Here is a 26,627-nt window from a genome sequence, read left to right on the forward strand (position 1 = left end):
TTTGTTATTTGATATTTGTTATTTATTATCAATAAATCAGTTTGATATGAAGGGGTTAAAAATGAGTAGAATTAAGAACTGGAAGTTCCTATATTGCCTAGACAATGAGAAAATGTCTTCACTTCCATATCATGAGTATCAATGAGTATTAAACTACAATTTATATAATAAAAAATATTTAGAATTTATTAGAATGCAGAATTTACTTCTGTTCATTATGTCTGTACAGAAAATAATTGTCTAGGACAGCATTTTGTTGGAAATGTAATAAGGATAATGCTTCTTTAAAACACATGCTTTTCACAATGTCCTACACTTATTACGTTTTGGAGGAAAGTAGTTGATTACATAAATATGACTGTGTGACAAAAATTAAAATGTTCAGAGGGTAATATTCTCTCACATTACATATTTATTTCATGAAATTTGACAATTGGACAATGTAAATGGATTCTCCATGTCCTTAATACGGTGAAAAGATTGATAATCCAGCATTGAAAAGATAAAGACACGGCCCAATTTACCTGATAGATTAAAGCAGAGGTTGGCTGCTATGGATTCGCCTGGCTTTAGGAGAACCTGTAGCTAACATTATGGCCGGTTCGGAGAATCTCCACATCCCACCCCTGGCTGGCCCTGCCCACCCCACCCCACTCTTCCCAGGAGTCTCCATGCAGCCCATTTTTGATGAAAGGTAAGTTCAGGGCCTATGCAGAGGCTCAGGGAGTGGGGAAAATGGGGTCTCCTGGAAGCTCCGCGGGGCCTCTGGAGCCTGAAGGAAGCAGTTTTTGCCTTCCCAGAAGCTCAAGGGAAGCTTTCGAAGCATGGACCCTAACCCAACTAGGCTATGCCCATGCCTACCCAGCAAATGAGCAGAAAACCTGTTGCTGAAATTTTTGAAGCCTACCCCTGGATTTAAGTCATGATTGCCACCTATGATAGACTGCCTATAGATTTTGGATAATTCAAAGGACATAAGGGATGCATTTATACAAAGGATAAATGAAAGTTAAAGATAAATGATAGTTATATAAATGTGTGTATGTATATGTACATGTGTGTGTGTATTCATTTTTCTTTCACTTTTAAAAAAAAACACTTTATGCATTGTTTCTTTTTTATGAGAATGTATGCATCTGCACTACAATTGTTCTTCTGTTTTATTAATTTTCTTTTTCTGTTATTACTTTAAAAGCAAGAAAAATAAAATATGCATTTCCTATGCAATATTCTAGGCATTCGAGACATGGCACTGTGGCTTTAGACTGCATACAATCCTAACTTCGTTTAAGCATATCAGATTACATGAACCATCATTTGCTGGAATAGCCCTGGGGGTAGTGATTGCATTATAAAACAAGACAAAGGCCAGTTTTCTTGGATTCTCAACCACATTACTAGGCTGTTCAGCACTATTTGCTCTCCATAAAATACAGTCAGTGCTATCAACTGATGGAAAGATGATGGAGTCCTTCTGTAAGTGAATTATTTTGTTTTGAGTTTCCAATGCAGGTTAAAATGCATAACTATTTGTAACTCAGTATTATAATAAGCCTATGAAGCCAGAGATTTAGTCCCTGATTTTTCTGTCGAAAAAGATCTCAGGAGAACAGGAGTTGTGTTTCTCTGTAGTAGAGTAAACTAAACTTATTTTTATTATTGTGTTTTTCTGTGATACACTGTGCCATGCTGAGTGATGATAGTAGAAGTCAATGTACGGAAGACATTATATTAGGAACCGTTAGGATTAGGCAGACCAATAATCTGATTTTGTATAAATGAATGAACCAATCAACTTTTTTATTAAACTAGTGAATGCAGTAGGATGAATTCCCATTTTTATTAACTGTGAATGCAGTAGGATGAATTCCCATAGTTAAAATTTTTTTAGATAGAATGTTTGGGTCGCATCGCCAGAAATATTTCGCTTGGAATGGCCACTTCTAAAGTGGCATCAGCTGAAATTTGTGTGTATCTCAGTGTAATGGAGTAAATGAAAGATTGTTGATTTAAGATATTTTGCCACATACCAATCAAAAGAATTTAACATATTAGTACTTGCATTCCTCCATTTATTTTATCTAGTGGTTATGTAGTGTTGCTATAAAGCAAATTTTCTAATGGAAATTCATGGCACAGATCTCTTTGATTATTTTTAGATCTTTTGTGGGGTTTTCCAGATCTCATAAATGCAAGTGAGATAGAACCTATGAAATAACAGAATAAAGGATGCAGAATTATTATAATTACACCATTCAAGTAGAAAGCGTTCGTTTCGCCCCACAATTAATTTCAAAAATAAGTTCATTAGATCATGAATCATATATACCCTAATTGACCTTTGAAGCATTTGACCACATAAATGAGTCAGGATTTAGTATTTATGATCCAAAGGCATAAAAGACGAAATCTTAGAATAGCATGGGAGTTGGAGAACAGGAAAAGTGACATATCAGGGCTGCCAATTTTTACTTTATTCTTGTTGGGTTCTGTTACTTTTTAATTTAATTTTATATTATTATATTATTGGCTTGAACTATATATACTACTCAGTACTGCTTACATAAGATGAGCAGCCATATACATTAAATGTTACAGAAACATAATTAATTGGACTTAGATCAGAAGAGGCTTCGCCCACCTGCCTGGACGCTTCTGTGCATGCATGAGCAGTAGTAAAAAAAAATGGAAACCCACCACTGACTTAGATTATTTTGAACTTTGTGCACATTATTGAAAACAATTTGGAATTCCTCGGGATAATTATAATATTATAAATTCAACTGCATAAAATATAAAAATCCTCTGTGTTGCAATATATTGGAAAACACATGGAATATATATTTACAATGACGATGATAATGATCTATCACTATTGTTGTATATACACTGAGAGCTTATGCACTGAAGACAAATTCCTTCTGTGTCTAACCACACTTGGCCAATAAAGAATTCTAATTCTAATCCTAATCCTAATTCTAATTTTAATATAAGTCTGTGATTCCATCCTTGCCTTTGTATTGAATATTTTTGGGAAATCCATCATCAACAATATTTTAATCCATCATTAACACGATCTTCCATTTCTAACCATACTCAAGACTTTTCATAAAAATCATACTGGATTATTAATGGAAGTAGCTAGATATATTTTTTTTTTGATGTGACTGGTGGAATGTTCTTACATTAATATTAACCCCAGTCCTTGTCAAAACATAGTCACACTCATGGCAACAACTTCAGAAGGGGTTTGCCATTCCCTGTTTCCTAGAGCTGAGAGAGCGTGACTGGCTCAAAGTTCTCCAGCTGGCTTTGTGCCTAGAGTGGGACTTAGAGCTCATCACCTCCTAGTTTGTAGTCCTGTGCCTTAACCACACCAAAAAAAAATCTGTTTCCCCCTTCCCCCAAAGAGGATGCCCAGTAGACATGGTGATTAGCTGCTGTGTCACATTTTCTACTATGGGAAAATGGGAGGGGGCCTGAAGGCCCAAATGTAAAAGATGGTTTCCAGGTCTGACATGCTGGGGATGAGAACAGAAAATTGGGGGAGGAGCCAAAAGGATTGAAACGTTCCAAATCGTGACCAAATGGACTCCATGTTGCAATGTTTGTCAAACTATTGTCCATATTCTAAAATATTCAAAAGCTATTAGATGCAACTGAAGTAGATATTAGTAGAGAATAAGAAGATATATTTAGGTAAAAATAAATTATTACCTGTTTTTGCTTATTTCTAGTACTACTTCTTTTAGTACTATTCTTGAGTGTGCCCAGTTCAGAAAATCATGTTACCAAGGTGGAAGAGTGTTTCCAAGAACCTGAATATGAAAACTGGCTGGCTACTGCAAAGCATGGTCTAAGAAGGACCTTGAAACCTAAGACAATTGTGATTGTTGGAGCAGGAATTAGTGGATTGACTGCCGCCAAATTACTCAGAGATGCTGGACATAAGGTAACTACCCAATTGCCTTTTTACTCAGCTGACAAAAAGACAAATTAGATGTGTTTGGGATGGTTTTGGAACACAAGCAGTCATTGGGATGGGCAAGTAGAGGTAGTCCTTGGTTTGTTTAGTAGCCTTTTGAAGTCACAATGCTACTGAAAGAAGTGAGTTATAACCAGTCCTCATACGTACGACTGTCGCAGCTTCCCCATGATCACATGATCAAAATTTGGATGTGTGGCATGTATTTATGATGGTTCTGTGAATCACCATTTGTGACCTTCCCAGCTGGCTTCTGATAAGCAAAGTCAATGAGGGAAGCTGGGTTTGCTTAACAATCATGTGATTTGCTTAATAACCATGGCAAAAAGTGGTAAAATTGCACACACCTCACTTAGCAACTGCCTTGCTCAGCAATGGAAATTCTGGTCCCAATCGCAGTTGTAAGTTGAGGACTATGCCTATAATATTTGATGCATAGCACTTAGCCCTTAGTTACGGCACTTATATACCACTTCACAATGCTTTACAGCCCTCTCTAAGCAGTTTACAGAGTCAGACCAAACAATCTGGGTCCTCATTTTACCCACCTCAGAAAGATGGAAAGCCGAGTCATCCTTGAGCCTGGTGAGACATGAACTGACAGCCACTGATCAGCAGAAGTAGCCTGCAGCCTGAATAATATAAAGACTAAAAATTAATTATTATTTGTGAATATTTACTTCAATTATTTGATTTTTTTTATTTAATTCATGGTCTCCTAGAGGAGCCAGAATAGTGTAGACATTAAGACCACAGGCTAGAAACTGGGAGACTGTGAGTTCTAGTTCTGCCTTAGGTTCAAAGCCAATTGGATGACCCTGGGCCAGCCACTCTTTCTCAGACCCTGGAAGGAGGCAACGGCAAATCACTTCTGAAAATACTTTGCCAATAAAACTGTAGGGACTTGTCCAAGTAAGCTTTGAGAGAGGGAGGAGGGGGGAATTAAAGGACCAAACTTTATAATAATTGCTGTAATATATTAATAGCCAACAGAGAATATAACTCCAGCCAATAAGGATTTGCAAAGATAAATCAAAGTTCATGTGAAACCAAAGGGAGATTTGCAAGGGGAGGCACACACAGGTACAGATCACCAAACACTTAATGAGAAGAGAAAGAAATTAGAACAATCCATTCCTCTTTTCTCCTAGGTTGTGATCTTGGAAGCCAGTAACCGGGTGGGGGGACGCGTAAAGACTCACCGAGAAGATGACTGGTATGTGGATTTGGGGCCGATGCGATTGCCCAAAGCTCAGAGGTAAGGTTGATTGAAAGATCTTTCTCCATCCATCATCTGATGTGAGAGGCAAATTCATTCACATTTAATAAATTGTTGCCTTCCTGAAATGCTAGATATAGTGTTAGAAAATTTAGAACTGTTAAATTGCTTACTGGAACAGGACAACAGTTGTGTTGATAAGACGTAGGTCTGTAAACTATCCAGAAAGCTTGCATCTTGCAACATCATTTTTGGGTGGCCCATCAGAGGTGGTATTCAGCCGGTTGAGACCTGTTTAGGCAAACCAGTAGCTCCCACAATCAGTTGGCCCCACCCACCCGCCCCCACCCTATCTTGTCCTTTATTTCCTGATTTCTAGCTCATCCCAATCACGTGGCACAGTTCCCCCCCCCCCCACACACACACTGTTCTACTTACCATTGCTGACTCGGAAGGTAAGCAGCTGAGCTTCTAAATCAGGGGTGGGTTTCTCGCCCCGTTCCAACTGGTTCAGTTGGAACGAGGCCGGCGGCGTCCTCGTGCACGCGTGCGGCATCCTCACGCACGTACGCGGCGCGCGTGTGCACACACGCGGCGTGCGCATGCGTACTAGCGTCTGCGCGATGCTCCAGCTGCTCCTGGAGGATCGCGCAGGCGCTGTATGCGTTCTGCGCATGCGTGGAAGCGCAGAATTCGTAAAAACCGGGTAAGGAGCGGGCGCGGGTGTGCGGGCGCGCGCGGGCGTGGGGGGGGGGGCTTCGCCGTTCCCGGAAGTTACTTACTTCCGGGTTCGGCGACCAACCGGATCGCAGGGACCGGTGCGAACCGGTTGAAACCCACCCCTGTTCTAAATGCTCCATTTTCACTGCTGTGCAAAAGTGCTTTAGGCTCACCAAACCAGTTGTTAAATTGGAAGCATCCCACCACTGTGGCGCATACAAAAGTAAAACTCATTTAATGACATCTAATAACAATAGCTATAATAAATCTCTATAGAGCGGCAACGATGGCCAATTTCATGGGCCTCATCAATGCCCTAAATCTGGGGAAATGGACACATTTAAAGAGTTTTCAAAAATGCCAGCTGTGTCAAGGCCAGCTAGATTTTGGATGGTGGTGGAGAGTTCCAGAGAGGAGTAGTAGAGTTGTGTAATTTTGGAAATGGTACTATTATTATTTCAAACTTTTGTATTAAATTAAGGATAGATACTCCCTTGAAATTGTTTGACTCTCCTATAAAGACTCTGCTTCTGTCATGGAAGGTGGGAAACTTTTTTAAAAATATAATTTTAGAGTGGGGATTATACCAATTAACAGAGGATCTTGCCTTGCTACCAAAGCAAGTAGTCATTAGGATTACAAGCAATGGTGGGATTCAGCCGGTTTGCACCACTTTGGGAGAACCAGTTGTTAACTTTCTGAGCAGTTTGATGAACTGGTTGTTGGAAGAAATCATTAGGGCAGAGAACCGGTTGTTAAATTATTTGAATCCCACCACTGATTACAAGCTATTACCTGGATCATGGCCAATCTGTTTGTAAGGTGCAATTTCAGGAGAACAATGGTAGGGACAGACAATTATCCTTGGTGGTCATTGAGAACCAGATAAGGCTAGAACAGAACAATCCTTAATCTGACAAATTTGTGTTTTTCTCTTGCTGTGATAAAGAAATAAGTTTGCAAATAAATCTGGGTTTCTTTCCCCTCACAGAATTGTACGTGAATACATTAAAAAGTTCAAACTTCATTTAAACTCCTTCAATCAGACTGATGGGAATGGCTGGTATTTAATTCGAAATGTCAGGGAAAAAATGTCACCCCACAATCCTGAAAACTTTGGATACCAACTTAACCCCAATGAGGAGGGAAAGTCTGCAAGCCAGCTGTTTGAGGAGACGCTGAACAAGGTAGTTTTAAGGAGTAGACGGGATGTACAAATCTAATGTACTTGTATACTTATGGTTTGTATTGTGAGAGTGGTAGAATAATATTAGGGATGGGAAAGGTTGGGGAAGGCTGCTATAATGCTTACTGAAATAATGTGCATAATGCATTTTATGTCACATACAAAATATTATATTAAATGACATGAAATATTTTAAAAGTACACATTAAATAACAGAGTCACACAATTCAGTCTAGTTTTAATAATTTTAATAATCTTAAGGATTTTAATAGTTTTATCTTATGGTTATCTATCTATCATCTATCTATCTATCTATCTATCTATCTATCTATCTATCTATCTATCATCTATCTTTATCTATCTATCTATCTATCTATCTATCTATCTATCTATCTATCTATCTATCTATCTATCTATCAATCATCTATGCCTGTCTGTCTGTCTGTCCGTCCGTCCATCCATCCATCCATCTATCTCTATTTATCTATCTACCTATCATCTATGTCTGTCTGTCTGTCCGTCCATCCATCCATCCATCATCCATCCATCCATCCATCCATAAATCCATCCATCCATCCATCCATCCATCTATCTATCTATCTCTATTTATCTATCTACCTATAATCTATGTCTGTCCGTCCGTCCGTCCATCCATCCATCCATCCATCCATCCATCCATCCATCCATCCATCCATCCATCCATCCATCCATCCATCCATCCATCTATCTATCTATCTATCTATCTATCTATCTATCTATCTATCTATCTATCTATCTATCTATCTCTATTTATCTATCTACCTACCAGATATTAATTTTTCGGTTTTCAAAGGAATCAGGTGAAAACAGAGGCTGCATGAAAGTGATCATCCCTGTTCAGATGTGTTTTCCCAAAAGAGAGCAGGTCTTCTTAATGAGCAAAAGAAAACATTCAAAGAGTGACACACATTACCCAAAACAAAACAGATTTTTTTTTTGCTTCATTTATATGAGGAGACCAACTTAGTTCAAGGTAAATGCAAATGGAAGGAAGCTGCAACTAACTATATGTATTCTCTTGCTCAGGTCACAGACAACTGTACCCTTCTGAAGGAAAAATACGATTCATTTTCCACAAAGGTAAAACTGATGTTGTTATTCATTCTTTTCACAAAATGAAATGCTTCACTATCTTTTTCAGTTGATTATGTTGTAGGGGTCTGAGTATGGAATTAAAGAAGAGTTAATCACATTAATAACTTTCTATGGCTTTTCAACACTAATAATAAGGGAAAAGGTCACATTCAACTGACAATACAATTTTGAACCAGTCTAATGAATGAACTGCAACTCGCTAAGGTCCATGCTTTTTCAAGTTCGCAGTGTAGTTTGCCAATTAAAAAAAAAAACCTATCAGAGAAAACTTGCAGAAAATTGGATGTATTTACTTGGAATGAATCAAAGTACAAAATATATTGAAGAACATTAATTGCCAAGCCTATCCATGCTTGTCAAAATTTTAAAGAAAAGAAAAGTATGTTTGGAAAAATGTATATCAAACGGAGATACATTTTATTATGAACATGGTTAGAACTGCTCAAAATGGTAGGAAATTGCCTGGTTGAATTTATCAGTGGAGAAAAAAAAACCTTCAAAATAAATGAAAACATCTGCAGCTGACAGAATTGTACAAAGAGGTTAGTAAAAATAAAAATTGACACTTGTGTTTATCCTTTACTCATTGTGCATCATCCTATATTAATGTCAAGGCCGAAGGATCAGGACAATCCATTAAAATGCAGCATAGAATATTTATTCAAGCCTACACCAAAGAATCCAGCTAAAGTCCAGCATTACATTGGAGCTAGATAAGGGTCAATGGGGTTCAGAAGGAGATGGACTTGGACCATCTGTGAGAACGTAATGACTCTAAGCTGATGATCCACATAACTCCACTCACTCACCCCACCCCATTCTACCTGTTCTTATCCTACAATTAACAATATAACTGGTTTTGTCGAAGGTGAATGTAATTCCTTTTCCCCTGCTGTTGTTGGTGTGTGTGTGGAGGATTGGCAATATAACTTCTTATTGTTTTGAGGCAGAAAGGGGCACAAGCCTTGGGGATTGCCCTTGTGATCCACACTTTTCAGGGTTTGCCACATGCCACTTACCTTCAGATCAGAGGTGGTATTCTATCAGTTCGGACCTGTTTGACCGAACCTGTAGTGGAAATCGCAGGTGGCCCCACCCACCCACACCTGGCTCTATGGCATCCCATTTAGGCCATTTTTTCACCAAAAGCGCATGCACGGAAAGTGGCATGCGCACACTCACATTTGCGAACTGGTAGGGAAGGTAAGGATATACCACCCCTGCTTCAAGTGGTGTTTTCGTTCTGTTGGCATACCCACAGCCAGCCTGAGGCTTATTTGGGTCGCATTACAGCTTCATTCATAAAGTGGCTTCAAAGAATGCTCTTCCACAGCCTTTGCAACCTACAAAATCCATGAGAAATCCCGCCCTCACCTGATTTTCAGAGGCTCCAAATGACATACAAGAGCATAGTCCTCTTGCATGACCTTCAAGGTCCCCAAAAAAATCACATGAGAATGGAGCATGCTTTCGAGAATTGTTGTTGTTGGATGTGGGTGAACATTGGCATGTCACCCAAAACATCATGGTGTTTCACCTTTGACACATGTGTCATAAGTTTCCTATCACTGTGGTAGCCTATGGATATATTGCTATACTGTTTCCCTCATTCACCTACCTACTGCACTTTTCCAGAAAGTTTAGTTGACCTTCTAAGGTTGTCTGCCTTTGCATTAGATCAGTGGGTCTCAACCTTCCTAATGCCGCGACCCTTTAATACAGTTCTTCATGTTGTGGTGACCCCCAACCATAAAATTATTTTATGTTTTCCGTATTTTTTCGAAAATATGTGTTTTCTGATGGTCTTAGGCGACTCTTGTGAAAGGGTCGTTCGTCCCCCAAAGGGGTCCTGACCCCCAGGTTGAGAACCACTGCATTAGATCCATGCAATCAAAGCAGAATTCTATTGTATATTCATGCGTGATAAAATTCAGTATTTCCTCCATCAAATATTTTTTTCATATTAGGAATATCTCATTAAGGAAGGAAATTTGAGTATAGGAGCTGTTGAGATGATTGGTGATTTCATGAATGAAGAAGCTGGGTTTTATTCCTCATTCCTCCTTTCTGCTATGGATTATTTCATTTTTTCAAATACCAGGTAAACAAGATGGTGGCGGGAAACCAAAGGCTACTTTTAAAAACAGTTAATTTCGTGTATTTTTTCCCTTCATTTAGTGCACTTCTGGCTATTTGTTTTGATTGTTAAATTTTGTTTCTAATTTTTTTTTAAGAATATAAATTATATTTGCTACCTTCTTGGCAATTATGACAGTTAAAATAGTACCGAACTGAAACAGAAACTAGTAGATCTCAAATAGATGGGCTAAAATAACTGGCCTTGGACTGCATTAACTGTCAAGGTTCTGTTGTGGCCTGCCAGTGGAGCTGGCAGCAGATTCGGACAGTGAGGAGGAAGTTGGGGAGGAACATGGGTCAGTCCTGGAGTCTGGGGAAGGCTCTGATGAGGTCTCTGTGCTGGAGGCAGAGAGGGGGCCAGAGCCGTATGCCAGTTGTCAGCTGCCTTCAGAGTTGGACATCAGTGGGGCAGAAGAACAGCTGGAGCCTTTTCCCAGTGTGCACTGTGCAGAGTTGCCAGACGAAGGGAACAGCTAAAGAACAAGGGTCGATTCGGAAATAAAGCCATAGATGGACGGTAAATGGCCCCTCCCATAGGGAATAAAGAGGAGTGAAAGGGGAGTGGAGTTTGCAGAAGACAATTAGTTCGCTTAATTAGTTTGTGACTCTCTGAGACTCCTTGCCAGGTTCTACAGATATCAGCCTGTCAGCTCTCCAAGCCAGATAAGGTCTGTGACTGTAAATCCTCCCCTGAAAGACTTTGCTGGATGTGAATGAGCAGAATTCACAGTCAATTAATAAAAGGGATTTTTGTCGGGACAAGGAGTTTGCTTCATGCTCTTGGGAAGCCTGGGTCAGAACAGGTTCTGACTGATGAACCCAAGCAAATCAGTACTCTGAAACTCCATCTTCTTCAAAGCACTAATGTACTCAATGAGTTATAGTACTCATCAATTGGGCATAGATGAGCTTAAAAAACAACCCTGGCTATTTCCCGCTCTTTTGCATAGTTAAAAGTTAAGCATCCCCCTCCTAGGTCACAGGTCCTGTTGTCCAATTGGGTGCTGTGACATCTCCTTGGCAATGGTGTTCAGTCTCTAGTCAGTGGCGGTTGGGATGACCTTAGTTCCCAGGAGATAGCAAGTTGTTTTGGCAGGTGTGTATTCTGAGCCTCTCCCATCCCCCGTCCCCTGAGCTGTCTGTCAACATCAGAAACAGAAAGATGGCTGCGACAGGTCTGACCCATTTCAGAGTTGACATTAATTGCATTGTCTTCAGAAACAATGAACATTTTTTGGGGTAACCTAGAAATAACTGATAAACTGTACATGTATTTGGTTTTTTTCCTTCTCTCAAATTCAGTTTTGATGAAATTACTGGTGGCTTTGATCAACTTCCTCAAAGTTTCTTCCGGGAAATGGTTAGAATTGTCCATTTCAATTGCACTGTGGAGAAGATACTTCGCACCAGAAACAAAGTGAGAGTCTTCTACAAATGGTTGTCCAGGTCTATGTCTCTAGTTGCTGACTATGTCCTCATCACAGCTACAGCAAGAGCTGTGCGACTGATCAAGTTTGTGCCACCTCTTTCCATTCCCAAGACCCGGGCATTGCGGTCTTTGGCTTATGCAAGTTCTACTAAAATTGCCTTGGTTTGCACTGAGAAGTTTTGGGAGAAGGAGGGGATCCATGGAGGGAGATCAGTCACAGATCTCCCAGCACGAATGATTTATTATCCAAATCATGACTTCCCCCATGGACTAGGTGTCCTTCTGGCATCCTATACTTGGTATACTGACTCTGATTTCTATACGGCACTCAGTGATGAAAAGTGTGTTGATGTAGTGATGGATGACCTTGCGGAAATCCATCAAGTATCTAAAGAGTATCTCAAATCAGTCTGTGGCAAATACGTGGTACAAAAATGGAACCTTGATCTATATTCTATGGGAGCATTCAGCACCTACACCCCATACCAGATAACCCAGTATACTCAGATCCTGGCCCAGAAGGAAGGGAGGATCTACTTTGCTGGTGAATACACAGCTCATCCACATGGTTGGATTGACACTTCCATGAAAACTGCCATAAGGGAAGCAATTAGGATCCACAATGCATAAAAGAAAAATTTATTGCGGAAGAATGTACTTGTTTATTGAAGAATAATTTACTTACAGAAGAAACATTTGGCTGTGATTCTAAATTAGAGTTTGGGATCAGCTCATGGTGTTGTTAGCTCACAATGACAAACTATCAAAAGCTGCCTGCCAACAGACAATGCAAATAAAAACAGCTAGTTATAAGAGAAACTTGAGAAAATACGTCAGGACTTGGAAGCATGACTTGGAAGAGTTATGATCATCACCTGCAGGAACTTTCCCATTAAAAATGTTCCAGCAAAACGTGCATTAGTATTGCACAAGGACCTTATTTTTTGTTTAATCTGCAATTCCATATTAAATAGCAATAGCAATAACACTTATACTTATATATCGCTTTACTGCCCTCTCTAAGCAGTTTACAAAGTCAGGATGTTGCCCCCAACCATCTGGGTCCTCATTTTACCCACCTCAGAAGGATGGAAGGCTGAGTCAACCTTGAGCCTGGTGGGATTCGAACTGCCAAATTGCTGTCAGCTGTCAGCCTGCAGCACTGCACTCTAATCACCGCAAAGTCCAGATTGACTTTTTATCAATGATGTGCACATTCTTGGGTTATAATTAAATGTTTTTGTTGTTGTTTCTAATCCATAATGCTTTCTAATTTCTAAATGAAATATTTTAAACCTCAATAGTATTGTTTATACTGTTTCTTTATTTTTCTGTTTATGGTCTTGCTATATAAAGACAGATCCACTGCAGAGGCGGGTTGCTCCCGGTTCGGCCCGGTTTGGTCGAACTGGTAGTGGTATTTTTGCCTGGGTCGCAGAACCGGCAGCGATCCAGGCTTGCCACGTCCCCGAACCAGTTCCCTCACCATTGTTGATGCCTCCGCCATGTTGTTTTCTAGTGACCGCTCATACGCAGCTCAATGTAAATTGTTCTGCGCATGCACAAATAACAATTTACATTGAACTGTGCACACACATGTGGGCAAAGCGTGCGAAAAGCGAACCAGTAGTAAAACCAGCAGCAACCCATCACTGATCCACTGCCTCAGCAGACTAGCCAAAGTAAGGCATTTTTGCAGAATGTGATTTGAACACATCAGCCAATGCTATCTGGCATCCATAATTACACAATATTATAGATTTTATATAAACTATCTCAACATACTTCTATTCATTCTAATATTATCGATGTTAACTACAAATTAGGGGATGACACATTGCTGAGGACACTTTCCGTGGTCATGAGGCCAGCATGACTATACACCAAGGTGCATGGAATGCTGTTACATTCCCACCGAAGTGGTACCTATTTATCTACTCACATTTTCATACTTTAAAACTTCTTTCAAGGTGGGCAGAAGCTGGGGCAAAGTACGGGCACTCACCCATTGTGCAGCACTTGAGCCTCGAATTCAGGCTGTGAGCTTTCCAGATGACAGTGTCTCTGACCACTGAGCCACGATGCCACCTTTATGGGAAGGGATAGACTACCCCAAAACATTACTTTAACACACTACCATCTTGGTAGAGGCCACAATATTGGTGCAAAGAACTACAATGCTATCAGCTGTTTGCTCTTCCTAACACACATGAAGCAGCAGGTGAAGCTAGGCAAAATCATATCAGATACATGTTCAAGTAGCACAGAAGCCCCTCAGGGCTGTGTGCTCTCTCCACTTTTCTCTATATACCAATGATTGCACCTCAAACAATCCATCTGTTCAACTACTGAAGTTTGCAGATGATACAACAGTGATTGGTCTCATTCGAGACAACGATGAAACCGCATATAAACGAGAGGTTGAACAACTAGCCTCGTGGTGCAACTGAACAATCTGGAACTGAACACACTCAAAACCATATAAATAGTGGTAGACTTTAGGAGAATACAATACTAGACAACACAGTATCAACAGTAGAGACCTTCAAATTTCTAAGTTCTATCTTATCTCAAGACCTAAAATGGACACCTACCATCAAAAGTGTCACCAAAAAAGCACAACAAAGAATGTTCTCTTCCAAATAACCACATTGATTGCCTCTGATGTGGCCCTTGTTAGGTGGGCTAGATATGCAACTTGCATTTCTTAATGTGCTTTCTCAGTTCTAGTAGCACATCACGGTTCCTCAAACTGTATATCAAGGGATTTAGCATGGGAGTCACAATGTCACAGAACAAAGAAGCCACTTTATCCTGTTCTGGTGTTCGGTAAGACCGGGGTCTCATATATTTAAAACTTGCTGCCCCATAGAAGAGCCCCACCACACAGAGGTGGGAAAGACATGTATGAAATGCTTTTTGCCTTCCTTCCACTGATTGCATTCCCAGGACCGTCAAAAGGATAGAGATGTAGGAAGCCAGGATGATGGAGAAGGGACCCAAGAGTAATATACTGCCAGTTAGGAACAACCAATTTTCATAGGTTGATGTTTCAGAACAAGATAATTTCAGCAGAGCTTGGACTGTGCAGAAGAACTGATTCACTCTATTAGACTTACAGAAAGGCAGCTGGAATACACAAAAAGTGTGCACGATTGAATGAAGAATCGCCCCAAACCAGACTCCACCCGACATGGCCACACATACCCTCCTGCTCATGAGAACTGGATAGTGTAAAGGTTTGCAGATGGCCACGTACCTGTCATAAGACATGACGGTCAGTAGGAGGCACTCCGCTCCTCCCATCATGAGGGTGGAAAAAATCTGAATCCCACATCCAGCCAATGAAATTGTATTGTCTTTTTTCCAAAAATCCATGGACATTTTGGGGACAATGCTAGAAGTCTGGCAGATGTCTATAAAGGAGAGCTGGCTGAGGAAAAAGTACATAGGGACTCTGGAATACGAACCTACGACAATTACAAAAAAGAAAAGACAATTTCCCAATAAGGCAACAAAAAAAGTCAATAGGATCGCCCCAAAGAAAACTGTATGTATCACTGTGTGATTCAGAAGTCCAAGAAGAATGAATTCGGTCCACAAAGTTCTGTTCATTATTTACATTATGAGTTCTCCTGAAAACATAACAGAAAATATTGGAATTAAAGCTAGAAAATCATGGGAGGTTGAGATGAAAACTGAACCAAAGCTGGTAATAGTTGGATAAGAATCACTTATACAGACGTCTGTAGAAATTCTCAGTCATTTAGGTCATGACTGAGAACCTTTACAGACTTTTAGCTATACAATTTGGGAGGAACACCCTTTGAATAGTATGGGAGTAGGAATGGATTTCCAGAGGAAAAAATTGCAGTCCACAGGAACCAGGAGCACCACTCAGGTGACCCTAAGAACACAGATAAACCTCCAAGTGCCTCAAGGACCTTCTAGAATGATGCAAATGACCAGGTATCTGCAAGGAGTATAAATCTTTCCATTCCTCACCATCCACTCAGAGCGAAAGAAACTTCTTGGATGAGGAGCGAAACTTCTTCAAAAGAAAAAAACAAGAAAGTCCAGTTGCCTCCTGAAAAAGCACCTTTGGGATACACACACACACACACACACACACACACACACACACACACACAAGCACACATACAGACACACATACCTGTTGTCAGAAAATCCTTGAATCCTTTGGTGAGTGAGCTATCTTCCATTACCAAACAGTTGTTTTTTGTTTTTTTTTAAAAAGCAAGTTCTTCAGTATTAGGAATAATATCCTGGCTTGAAATTCTACCCATTTCTTTAGAGAAAATTGGGGACCTGAACAGATGTCCTTTCATTATTACAGTTGCAGTCTCTGGGTGAAAAAATGTAAGTCTGGAAATGCATTTGATTCCCACCCCCCCAAGGACTCCAGTTATTATTCTAAGAATCAAGATTGTGTCTCACACCCATACTTGCTTTCTTACCTATGCATTCAATCATCTACCTTTGTATTATGATCTTTGCCCTGAAGAAATTGGGGCTAAAGTGATGTCTGATGATTTTTAGAAATTCAAATATTCTTCACAACAACCCAATGTCAACCCCAAAGCCATTATTACCTGCTAGATAGTATATATTACTTTCATTCATAATTTTCAGGCTTTCTCCTCCCGCTTCATTTTTAGCGGTATTCCTACATACTTTCCACTGTCCAGTAACTTCTGTTATGTTGAACAAGCCATGGTAAGTAATTCTTTTGTTTTGAAAGAATGGCTGATTAATTATTGCATCAGGCAGGCAGCTGAAAATCTCACACCTCCAGAATTAAAAAATAAAAATCTTCACTCACTATTCCCAAGGCTTTAATTTGGGACTCACTAAAGTGAGTAATTCCCCTTGAGAAGCAGAGTGACAATGAAATACTTGTAGTCCTTGACATACGGCGTGTATGGGTTCTGGGAAGTTGGGGGAGGGAAGGCTGGGGGGAGGTTGGGGGGGAGGGTGGGAGGGAGGGATCTATATTAGGTTTGACGAGGAGTGTTAGATTTTAAAGTAATATGATTGCACATGTATACTGTCTTCTCTTATTTTTTCTTTAAAACTAAGATATGTTAAGTATATTGATATGGAAGCATAAATACCATCAACATAGAATGGAGTTTGCTCAGAAGCTGAAATACACCAAATGAATGAGAGGAAGAGTGGGAAAGGAGAGAAGAAAGATAGGAAGAGAGGGATAGGAGAGAGGGTAAGGGGGGAAGATGAGGAGGATAAGGAGGAGTGGAATGAAGAGAGAGGAGAAGGAGAAAGGGAGGGGAAGTAGAGTAGAAAAGGATGATGGAGGGAAGAAAGGAGGTAGGAGAGAGGCAGAAGAAAGAGCTAATAATGGGTTTTAATCTTTCTGGGCGTTGATGGCAAGAGGAACTGATGTAATTACTACTTAATACAATAGGATATTGGCTATGTAATAGTATACATGTGATTATATGTTATGAAAATGGAAAATAAAAAAAGTATATGGTAAACAATTGAGCCCAAAATTACCATTGCTAAGAAAGGCAGTTGTAAAGTGAGTTTTGCCCCACGTTATGACCTTTTTGCCACAGATATTAAAGCAAATTACTGTAGTTATTAAGTGAATCATGCAGTCATTAAGTGAATCTGGCCTCCCCCATTTACTTTGGTTGTCAGAAGCCGGCTGGGGGGGAGGGGAGGTAACAAATGGTGATCACGTGACCCTGGGACAGTACATCCAAAATAAAAGCAACAAGCACCGAAATTTTGATCATGGGACCATGGAAATACTGCAACAATGATAAGTGTGAAAACTGGTCATAAGTCACTTTTTTCCAGTGACATAACTTTGAAGAATCAGTAATTGAATGGCTGTAAGTAAAAGTCTAAGTGTATAGCAAACCATCATTTTTGGTGATTAGACTGGACAAGATCGTCTCTAATATGCCAGCTATTCTGACACCAATCTGCTGCACCAACGAGTTCATTTAAAAGAGGTTGATGGATTACTGATTACTGATTTGGATGAAGGGAACATAAACAATAATCAGTAAAATAATTTGGGAATCATAGAACTGTAGACGGAACTGCATTTGTTTTATCCCATGGTTAATTTATTAATTAAAATCATATGCCACCCATCTCTCAGTTGGAAGTGACTGAATGGCTTACAAGATCATGAAACATAGAGATATAAAGACAATTATAAGTATAAAAACACATTAAAATCACCAAATGTTAAATACAGACCAAGAGACTGCTGGTTTGGAGTACAGCAGTGGTGGCACCTTCTCTGACATTGCACCAACTCACCTAAAGCTCCACCCTCCGGCCTAGAGCTTCTCCATCAGGGCCTCATACCAACTGGCAAATCCAGGGTTTAAGGCTGCCCAGAATGGTGAGGGCAGATCTCACTTTGGTTGCAAGATGTTCCAAAGGGTGGGGGGCCATGGCAGAAAAGGCTCTTCTCATGGACTCCACCAACTGAAATTCTTTGGCTGATGGAGTTCACGGTAGGCGTCTTCTGCCCAAGGGTGGCTTCTGGCTTCTGTTACTACCGATTCACTTAGGGACGTGCATCGAGCGCTCGCTATGAGCTATACAGGCATGTGCAGTAGTAAAAACAAGATGGCAGTGCCTATGGCACCACTGATAAAACCAGTTCAGGGATGTGTCAGGCCGTTATTACCTACTCGGACAAACCGGTCCGAACCAGTAGGAACCTGTTATAACCCAGCAACAACCTGTGTTGCGTTCTAATTGGTTGGTCAAGGCACAGCATCTGATTGGCTGGCCTCGTGACAGTTGGGCTTGACAGTTGCTTCTGGCTAGTATAAATACCCTGACAGTTGCAGGGAGAATCTTTGAATTGCTTGTCATCTGGTACTAATAAAGATCTGTCTTGCATACATGGCTCCTGCGTGTCAATTCCCTCACAACAACAACCCACACCCACACACGTTTTACAATAGAACCCACTTCTGCTTCTGCCAGAATGAGTGCGGTAGGCCAATCCCATTGGGATGAGATAGTTCCTCAGTTAACCTGGACCCATGCCATGATCCATTCTAACAAAGCTATTTTGACTCAGTAATTATAATTTGGGGAGGTGTCATTTTTAAAGATTCAAACACAGCTCCTAGCTTCTTTTTTTCTTTCTTTCTTAACTTTCTAGATAGTCTCTTTAAGGAAATCAGCCCGTGTAACTATCTTCTTAAAAATGAATCGATCTGCACTGTAGCAATTAGGAGGCTATAATATTTACTTTCACACAATGGAACATTTTACTTTTAAAATTTTGGGGTGCCTTTGAATATTGATTCTTGGTGACTGCCTGGAAAAGTCACAGAGGTTTCCTTGGCAATATTTTCAGTGGTTTGCTCTTGACTCCTTCCTCCTAGGGCTGAGAGAGAAGGACTGGCCCAATGCCACCCAGCTGGCTTCATGCCCAAAATGGAACTAGAACTCACACAGCCTTCCTGTGAACATGAGCCTACGAGTGAATATTATAGAAATATGCTAGAATGTCTGTCTGGAAAATTATTTTTTTTTATGTGTAGCCCAGTATAAAAGGTAAAGGTTCCCCTCACACATATGTGCTAGTTCCTGATTCTAGGGGGTGGTGCTCATCTCTGTTACAAAGCTGAAGAGCCAGCACTATCCAAAGACGACTCCGTGGTCATGTGGCCGGCCTGACTAAACAGCGAAGATGTACGGAATGCTGTTACCTTCCCACCAAAGGTGATTCCTATTTTTCTACTTGCATTTTTACATGCTTTCGAACTGCTAGGTTGGCAGAAGCTGGGACAAGTAACGGGAGCTCACTCTGTTATGCTGCACTAGGGATTCGAACCACTGAACTGATGACCTTTCTGACTGACAAGCTCAGCGTCATACTGAGCCTGATATATAGAATGACAAAAGCAGTGTCCTTGTGAGTTGGGGGCTCATTTGGTTATCCTGCATAAATTATAGCATGGTTATAAAATAGTCCTCTTCTTTACATTTCCCCTTTTAATAAATAATATACGTGTTCATTTATTGTATGCAAACCCATTTGCACAGGGCTCCTTTGATCTCCTTGTTTCTTAGAGAGTAAATACATGGGTTCAAAAGAGCAGATACCACATTGTAAAAGAGAGAAAACTTCTTGTCTCTTTCTGGCTTATAGCTGGAAGCTGGGCGCATGTACATGAACATGGCAGCACCGTAGAAGAGAGTCACCACTGTAATGTGTGAGGTGCAGGTGGAGAAAGCTTTGAACTTCCCTTCTGCCGAGCGGATCTTCAGGATAGCACTCAAGATGAACATGTAAGAGGTCGCAATCAAAGAAAGTGGGGTCATGAGCAAGATCACCCCCAACACAAAGTCCACCACCTCATTGACGCGTGTGTCAGCGCAAGCTAATTTCAAGATAGCTGGCACTTCACAAAAGAAGTGGTTGATCTCGTTTGGGCCGCAATAAGGCAAGCGCATCGTGAAGCCGGTGTGCATCATGGCAAAGAGGAAGCCACAGGCCCAGGACCCGACGACCATCTTAACACAAACCGACTTGCTCATCATGCTAGAGTAGTGTAATGGGTGGCAGATGGCTACATACCGATCGTAAGCCATCACGGCGTAGAGAACGCATTCAGTTATCCCCAAAGACAGGAAGATGTACATTTGAGCAGTACAGCCAACAAAGGAGATGGTTTTACTCTTTACAAGGAGATGTATTAACATCTGGGGCATTGTGGTAGAACTATAACTGATGTCCAAGAAGGATAGATTGGCCAAGAAGAAGTACATGGGCGTGTGGAGACGAGAGTCTATTCTGATGAGGTTGATAATGAGGCCGTTGCCTAGGAGAATCATCAAATACAGGATGAGGAAGAGAGCAAAAAGGAACCGTTGTGTTTGCAGCTTAGTTGAGAAACCCAGAAGGATGAATTCAGAGACAGAACTTTTATTTTCCCATAGGATATTGTTTGCCATATTCACCTAAGGTAAAAAAAAGAAAGGGGTTTAATATATTTTTTTTAAAAAAAAATCATGCAGAATTAAAGAGGGCTATTTTTGCAAATGCAAGAGCCGAGGTGGCGCAGTGGTTAAATGCAGCACTGCAGGCTACTGCTAGATCAGCAGTTCAGCGGTTCAAATCTCACCGGCTCAGGGTTGACTCAGCCTTCCATCCTTCCGAGGTGGGTAAAATGAGGACCCGGATTGTTGGGGGCAATATGCTGACTCTCTGTAAACCGCTTAGAGAGGGCTGAAAGCCCTATGAAGCGGTATATAAGTCTACTGCTATTGCTATTGCTATGATTGTGAGCTAAATAAAATAGAGAAAACTGGTGCCATTGAATAATGAGGTTTGTGTGGAAACGCATATTGGTGTTGTGCGAAGCAATTATCCTGCAGTTTTCCTGCCTGTTCCTGCTTAGTTTGGTGAAAGAGAAATCAAATGGAAAAAGAAATGTGGAAAAATACTCAAGAAGTAACAGCCGTGTTCCAATTTAGCTATAAGAAGGTGCAGCATATATATATCATCATTTAGTCAAATGGTTTCCCACATTTGCATTAAACTGTGAAGGAAGATATTCCTCCAAGTGAAGCGACCCCTTTTTTTATTTAAAAAAAATGCCCTTAAGCTTAAATATGTAAAAGTTCTTTCAATAAAGATTGAAGAAACTGACTCAGAGAATGCCATAAAACTTGCTCTTCTAAAGGTTATTAATATTTGAAAAACAGTAAAAAAAAAATCCCAAAGGTGATTAAGAAATTAGGCTTAGCGGAAGATTGTGTTCATAAAGGCTACATTACAATTATGAGCTTCATTGGGATATCTCAACTCCCAGCTGCTGCGCAAAAACCTCAGTTCCTACAGTGTACTTATGAGGAGAAGCAGTATGGAGGACATGTGATCAATCTCACAATTTCTCCTTTCTGTAGAGTGATTTTGCCAGCCAAGATGCACCCTCTGGCCACCGATTTCACTGTAAAGTTGTCCCCACTCCTTCAGGGATCTGTAGTTTACCAAGTCCTCACCAGAATTCTCCAGAAATAACAGTTTGGTGAGCTCTCTAGAATGCATTTCTTGTGAGAACTTTGCATTATTTAAACGAATGGTTTGGCCCCATCCTAAGGTATTTATTTATTTATTGATTAGACTTATATACCGCTTCATAGGGCTTTCAGCCCTCTCTAAGCGGTTTACAATTTTTTTTTTAGCAAATTGAGTCAGCAACTTGCCCCCACAGTCCGGGTCCTCATTTCACCCACCTAGGAAGGATGGAAGGCTGAGTCGACCTTGAGCCGGTGAGATTTGAACCGCTGAACTGCAGATCACAGTCAGCTAAAGTGGCCTGCAGTACTGCACTCTAACCACTGCGTCACCTCGGCTCATATCTATATACAACAGTCACAAATAAGCACAAATGTACGGCAGCTGAAAGAAAATAGCCTCTTGGGAAACGTAGTAACACAATAGCTCAATTTTATTTTTCATATCCCAAATAATCACCATATTTAGGAATAAGAAATATTTTTTTCACCAGATAAAAATGGTAATTGATCCCATATTCTGCCACTATATTGTGGGATGTTCATTAATTTCATTCACCTAAAACAGTTTTATTAATATTCCTCCTATGTGTTGGTTTGTGATTTGCGCATGGAAGGGTCTGTGCATGGAAGGAGTTGCCCCTTGTCTATGGATGCTGCATTAACTCTGCAGTACCTAGACTACCCTTCTGTAATTTGGTGCTAACCAAATGTGCTGGGTTTGCAATTCCTTAGACTTCTTAGCTGTTTTGAGAAGCTGGTATAAATTGAAGCCTGTTGTGCCTAATATGAATAATTTCTTTATCTGGGACACTGTATTTGATTTCATGCCCATTCCACCTGTGGAAATCAATAGTAATAGCAATAGCACTTACACTTATATACCACTTCACAGTGTTTTCCAGCTCTCTCTAAGCAGTTTACAGAGTCAGCCTATTGCCCCCAACAATCTGGGTTTTACCCACCTTGGAAGGATGGAAGGCTGAGTCAACCTTGAGCCTGGTGAGATTCGAACTGCCAAATTGCAGGCAGCCGGCAGTCAGCAGAAGTAGCCTGCAGTACTGCACTCTAACCACTGCGCCACCGCGGCTCTTCAAAGGGCACTTCAAAGGACACTTTCACATCATTCTCTTAAGGCAGAAATAATTGATCCATGAATGTCTTCACTATTGTTGATCTTGATATTGGAGAATACACAAGGAACATCGCTTCCCCTCACCTTATCAATACTACAGTGCAAAGGACATCCATTAACCAATGTCCAGGTCCCTGAACCATCAACAAATATAAAGTAACAAAAGTCCTTGCACTCCCATTCCATACAACACTGAAATAATATAAATTGCTAATTGTTCTACCTGTAGCTTTTCTTGCTGTATGCTTCTCATTTGCCTCCTTTATAGATTAAAAACCCAAATGCCACAACTTTTATTCAGCGGGAAGCTGTCCAGCCCCTTCATCAACCTAGTTCTCCTCCTCTGAACCAGAGGTGGGTTGGTCCCAGTTTGGTCCGGTTCGGCCAAAGTGGTAGTGGATTTTTGGCCCGGGTCGCAGAACTGGCAGCGTCCCAGGCTGGCCACGCCCCAGAACCATTTTCCTGGTCCCTGCTGTCGTTGCTGGCATGTTGTAGTATGCTCGTGCGTGTAGTTCACTGTAAATTGTTCTGCGCATGCACAAGGAACAATTTACATTGAACTGCACATGCACATGCAGCCCATGTCTGGTGCACACGCAAAGCAAACTGGAAGTAAAACCAGGAGCAACCCACCTCTGCTCTGAACCATCTCTAGCACCACTATATCCTTTTTGAAGTATCGCAATCACACAACCGCACAAAATATTCCGATGCACACGGTTACACTTATTTTGCTATTTTTACAGTATCTGTGATTTAAACTGTGCCTTTGTTTCAGTTTTTAATGCTTGTTTGCCAGCTAGAGTCCTTCTAGCCATAAGATGGACAGCTATAGGAATAGTTCTAATAAAGAAGCAAACAAATTGGATTTTGTAAGCTGCAAACAATCTACTGGAATGAGCAGCTGTCACACATTTAAATAACAAGCATAAAACATTTCTTCCCCTTCACTGCCTTCCTGAATGGAGTAATCACAAATGGGAATTTGCTCCCTACAGAGAAAAAGAAAAAGGAGACAGAAATCGTAAGTGATTATTCAGCTGCCTTCATGATTCCAGACTTTTTTTAAAAAAAAGAAATATATATTCAGCTCTGGTTACTGTGCAACGGAATGGGATTTAGAACAAGAGCACAAGAAGAAGTTTAAAGATATTGGACAAAGTTACCAAGCAAGGGGTATCCATCTCTGCTGCAGCCACAGCAAATATTTTCCACCCTCTGATGCCAGGCAAAAGTCATTTTTCTGATCACTGCTGCATGTGTACCATCAAGACAATGATTGTCTTGACACTGAGTTACAAAAGAGGCAATGGAAACAGAAAATGAAAATAGAAGTTCAGTTTTTAGCTGACAGCAAATCAGCTGTCAGGAAAACCTATACAGGGAAGTAATTTCATTTTACAGACCCGAGTGATATACATAAAGAGAGACATGAAAGCAAGGAAGAGCCATTTCTTGTTATCTGCAAAATAAAATGCAAGCAGCTTTGACTTGTGCAAAACAGTTGACTTGTGTAATTACACAGCCAGAGTGAGGTGCAGAAGTAGAATTCAAGGTTTCTGAATCCAGGACTTCGCTCTCAGTATAAATTTTGAATGGGACTGCTCAGTCTTTCCTTGCTACAACTCTCCTAACTATGCCACATTTCCCTTGTTTCAACAACATAATTTAGGGGAAGTCATTCTGTGGTTATTGTTAAACAATTCTGAGCCTAACTTTCTACTAAACTATTGAACACTTAGAGATCTACCAGAAGGTTCCAATGTAACTACATGAATGTATGTAAACATTACATTGACAGGACAGAAGATAATAGCAAATTAACAAGTTTTAAATTCAGATTAAGCTACATAAGATTTTTGTTTATATAGATTCAGTCCTGGATTGTTTGTCATATAATATCTTACCTTCATTCATCTCTGTTCTTTTTCACCTGTCTCTCACAATGCTTTTTTCTTTCTTTATTAGTCATTTGAGCAGAATATTGCCTCATTATATTAACGTGAGATCTCGCTTGGCTGCTTTCTTCCTTTCAGCTATCAGTTCTTATAGTTTACATCTGTTGACTACATTTGCAATAATACACTTATAATATTTTTAAAAAGAAATATATAATGGCTATTCTTTTGTTTTGATGAGCAAAGTTGGTTTCTTTCTTTCCAATAATATCATAAGAGAGAGTGTTGATGCAATATTAAAGAACCTAGAAGGAAAAAAATCAGCATTAATTTATATCCTTCTTATATTTTTTATGAATCCCAGAAGATTGCATTTCCCCCCCAAATAATTAGCTTGACTGCTTGTTATTTCAAGATGATTAAAGCAGAGCACAGAAGATAGGAAATGAAAAGAGGCATTTGGACAATGAAAAAACGATGTAACCCATTGATTTATTTATTTGGCTGCGTCATGAAAGTTGTAGAAAAATAGTCAAATATTAATATTCATTTAGTAGTAAATATTAATATATATATCCACAATATATCCATCCAGAATGAACATATAAATGTCTCCACCTCTATTATCTTTAGCTTAAAAAGGATATGTCAATAAACGAAACAAGAAAATAAATCATAAAATGCTCTCTTTTTGTTTCGTGTATTTACTTCTCCACATAATCACTGCTGTTCACTATATTCCTCTGCCCATAATGGACAAGCTTTATACAGCTCCACATTCTGTCTCTTCAACCAGATCCTGAAATCTCGTTCCCTCTTTTCCATGTAAGTCAGACAGATGTCCACAAAGGTACGTCTTCAATTTTGAGAAAAGGTAAAAGTTGCATGGCATGGCACCAAATCTGAATTATATGGTGTGTTGGGCAAGATGATGAGATCCAACATCACAAGTGTCTCTTGGGTGTTGCATAATGTGTGAGGCCTAGTGTTGCTTATTGTAATAACGTTTTCTTTGAACTCTGCCTATTCTTTGTTACTAGTTCAAAGCCACTACACTGCAACATTCAAACCTTTGGGTCAAGGAACTCCATGTGAATGATGCTAACCCTGTTCCAAATAATTGTTACTGTTATATTGTCTACTGAAACCTGAAGTCTGACCATTTCCTTTCACAGATGAATCTTTCTACAGTAATAATAATCAATGGACTGATAACATTTTTCTGAGTCACAATGATGAGCTTATATTTTGTCAACTCTCAAAATGCTGGGAAGAAATTCCTCACCTTCATTCCTGCAATATGGGAACAGTTGCTGGTAAATTTCAGCTCCTGCAGCTTTCATCTTTGCCATCAATGTGAGAGGATCCCTTCTTGTACAAACCCTTCAGTATTGAAGAACATCAACAATGTGGCTCATACATTCCTGTTAAAAATCAAGCTTGGCAGTGATTTCCCTTTGAGTGATGTCCAATGATCCTTAATCAGTTTATGACCTTTTCTCATTTGAAACTCATTGATTACTGTCACAGGTCTATGACTATTCATGGTATTCTCAAGTGTATTCTCCAACACCAGAATACAAAAGCATTTATGCTTTTTATTCTGCTTCAACACACTTTACATACACACACAACACACATACATGCACATACCAGCACATATAGATAACAATAGAGCTGTTACATGGGCAAACCTAGGGGGTATCATTACTGTGCATCCTGTTGTGTTCTG

At 40.1% G+C, this 26,627-nt stretch overlaps 3 protein-coding genes across 3 annotated transcripts; 1 reads left to right on the forward strand and 2 right to left on the reverse strand.

The window, feature by feature from the left end:
- Positions 1–1,460: 1,460 nt before the first annotated feature.
- On the forward strand, positions 1,461–12,442 carry LOC106555122 (L-amino-acid oxidase-like). The gene is made up of 7 exons (XM_087708630.1): positions 1,461–1,476; positions 3,738–3,952; positions 5,137–5,243; positions 6,916–7,111; positions 8,176–8,229; positions 10,212–10,345; positions 11,686–12,442. Exons 1-7 carry the CDS (start codon positions 1,461–1,463, stop codon positions 12,440–12,442), a joined length of 1,479 nt encoding a protein of 492 aa, XP_087564756.1.
- A 2,055-nt stretch (positions 12,443–14,497) lies between these two features.
- Positions 14,498–15,436, reverse strand: LOC106555018 (olfactory receptor 2V1-like). Its single transcript, XM_014073782.2, is given in 1 exon segment — positions 14,498–15,436. A coding segment is annotated over 1 exon segment (939 nt).
- A 3,336-nt stretch (positions 15,437–18,772) lies between these two features.
- On the reverse strand, positions 18,773–25,036 carry LOC106555123 (olfactory receptor 2D3). Its single transcript, XM_014073898.2, has 2 exons — positions 24,905–25,036; positions 18,773–20,803 (listed from the first exon to the last, which is right to left on the reverse strand). Exons 1-2 carry the CDS (start codon positions 24,908–24,910, stop codon positions 19,859–19,861), a joined length of 951 nt encoding a protein of 316 aa, XP_013929373.2. The 5' UTR covers positions 24,911–25,036; the 3' UTR covers positions 18,773–19,858.
- Between the last annotated feature and the right edge of the window lie 1,591 nt (positions 25,037–26,627).

This window comes from Thamnophis sirtalis, unplaced genomic scaffold (assembly GCF_051295495.1).
Source record: "Thamnophis sirtalis isolate CommonGarterSnake01/CBP01778 unplaced genomic scaffold, rThaSir2_p1.2 scaffold_3, whole genome shotgun sequence".
Taxonomy (NCBI): Eukaryota; Metazoa; Chordata; class Lepidosauria; order Squamata; family Natricidae; genus Thamnophis; species Thamnophis sirtalis.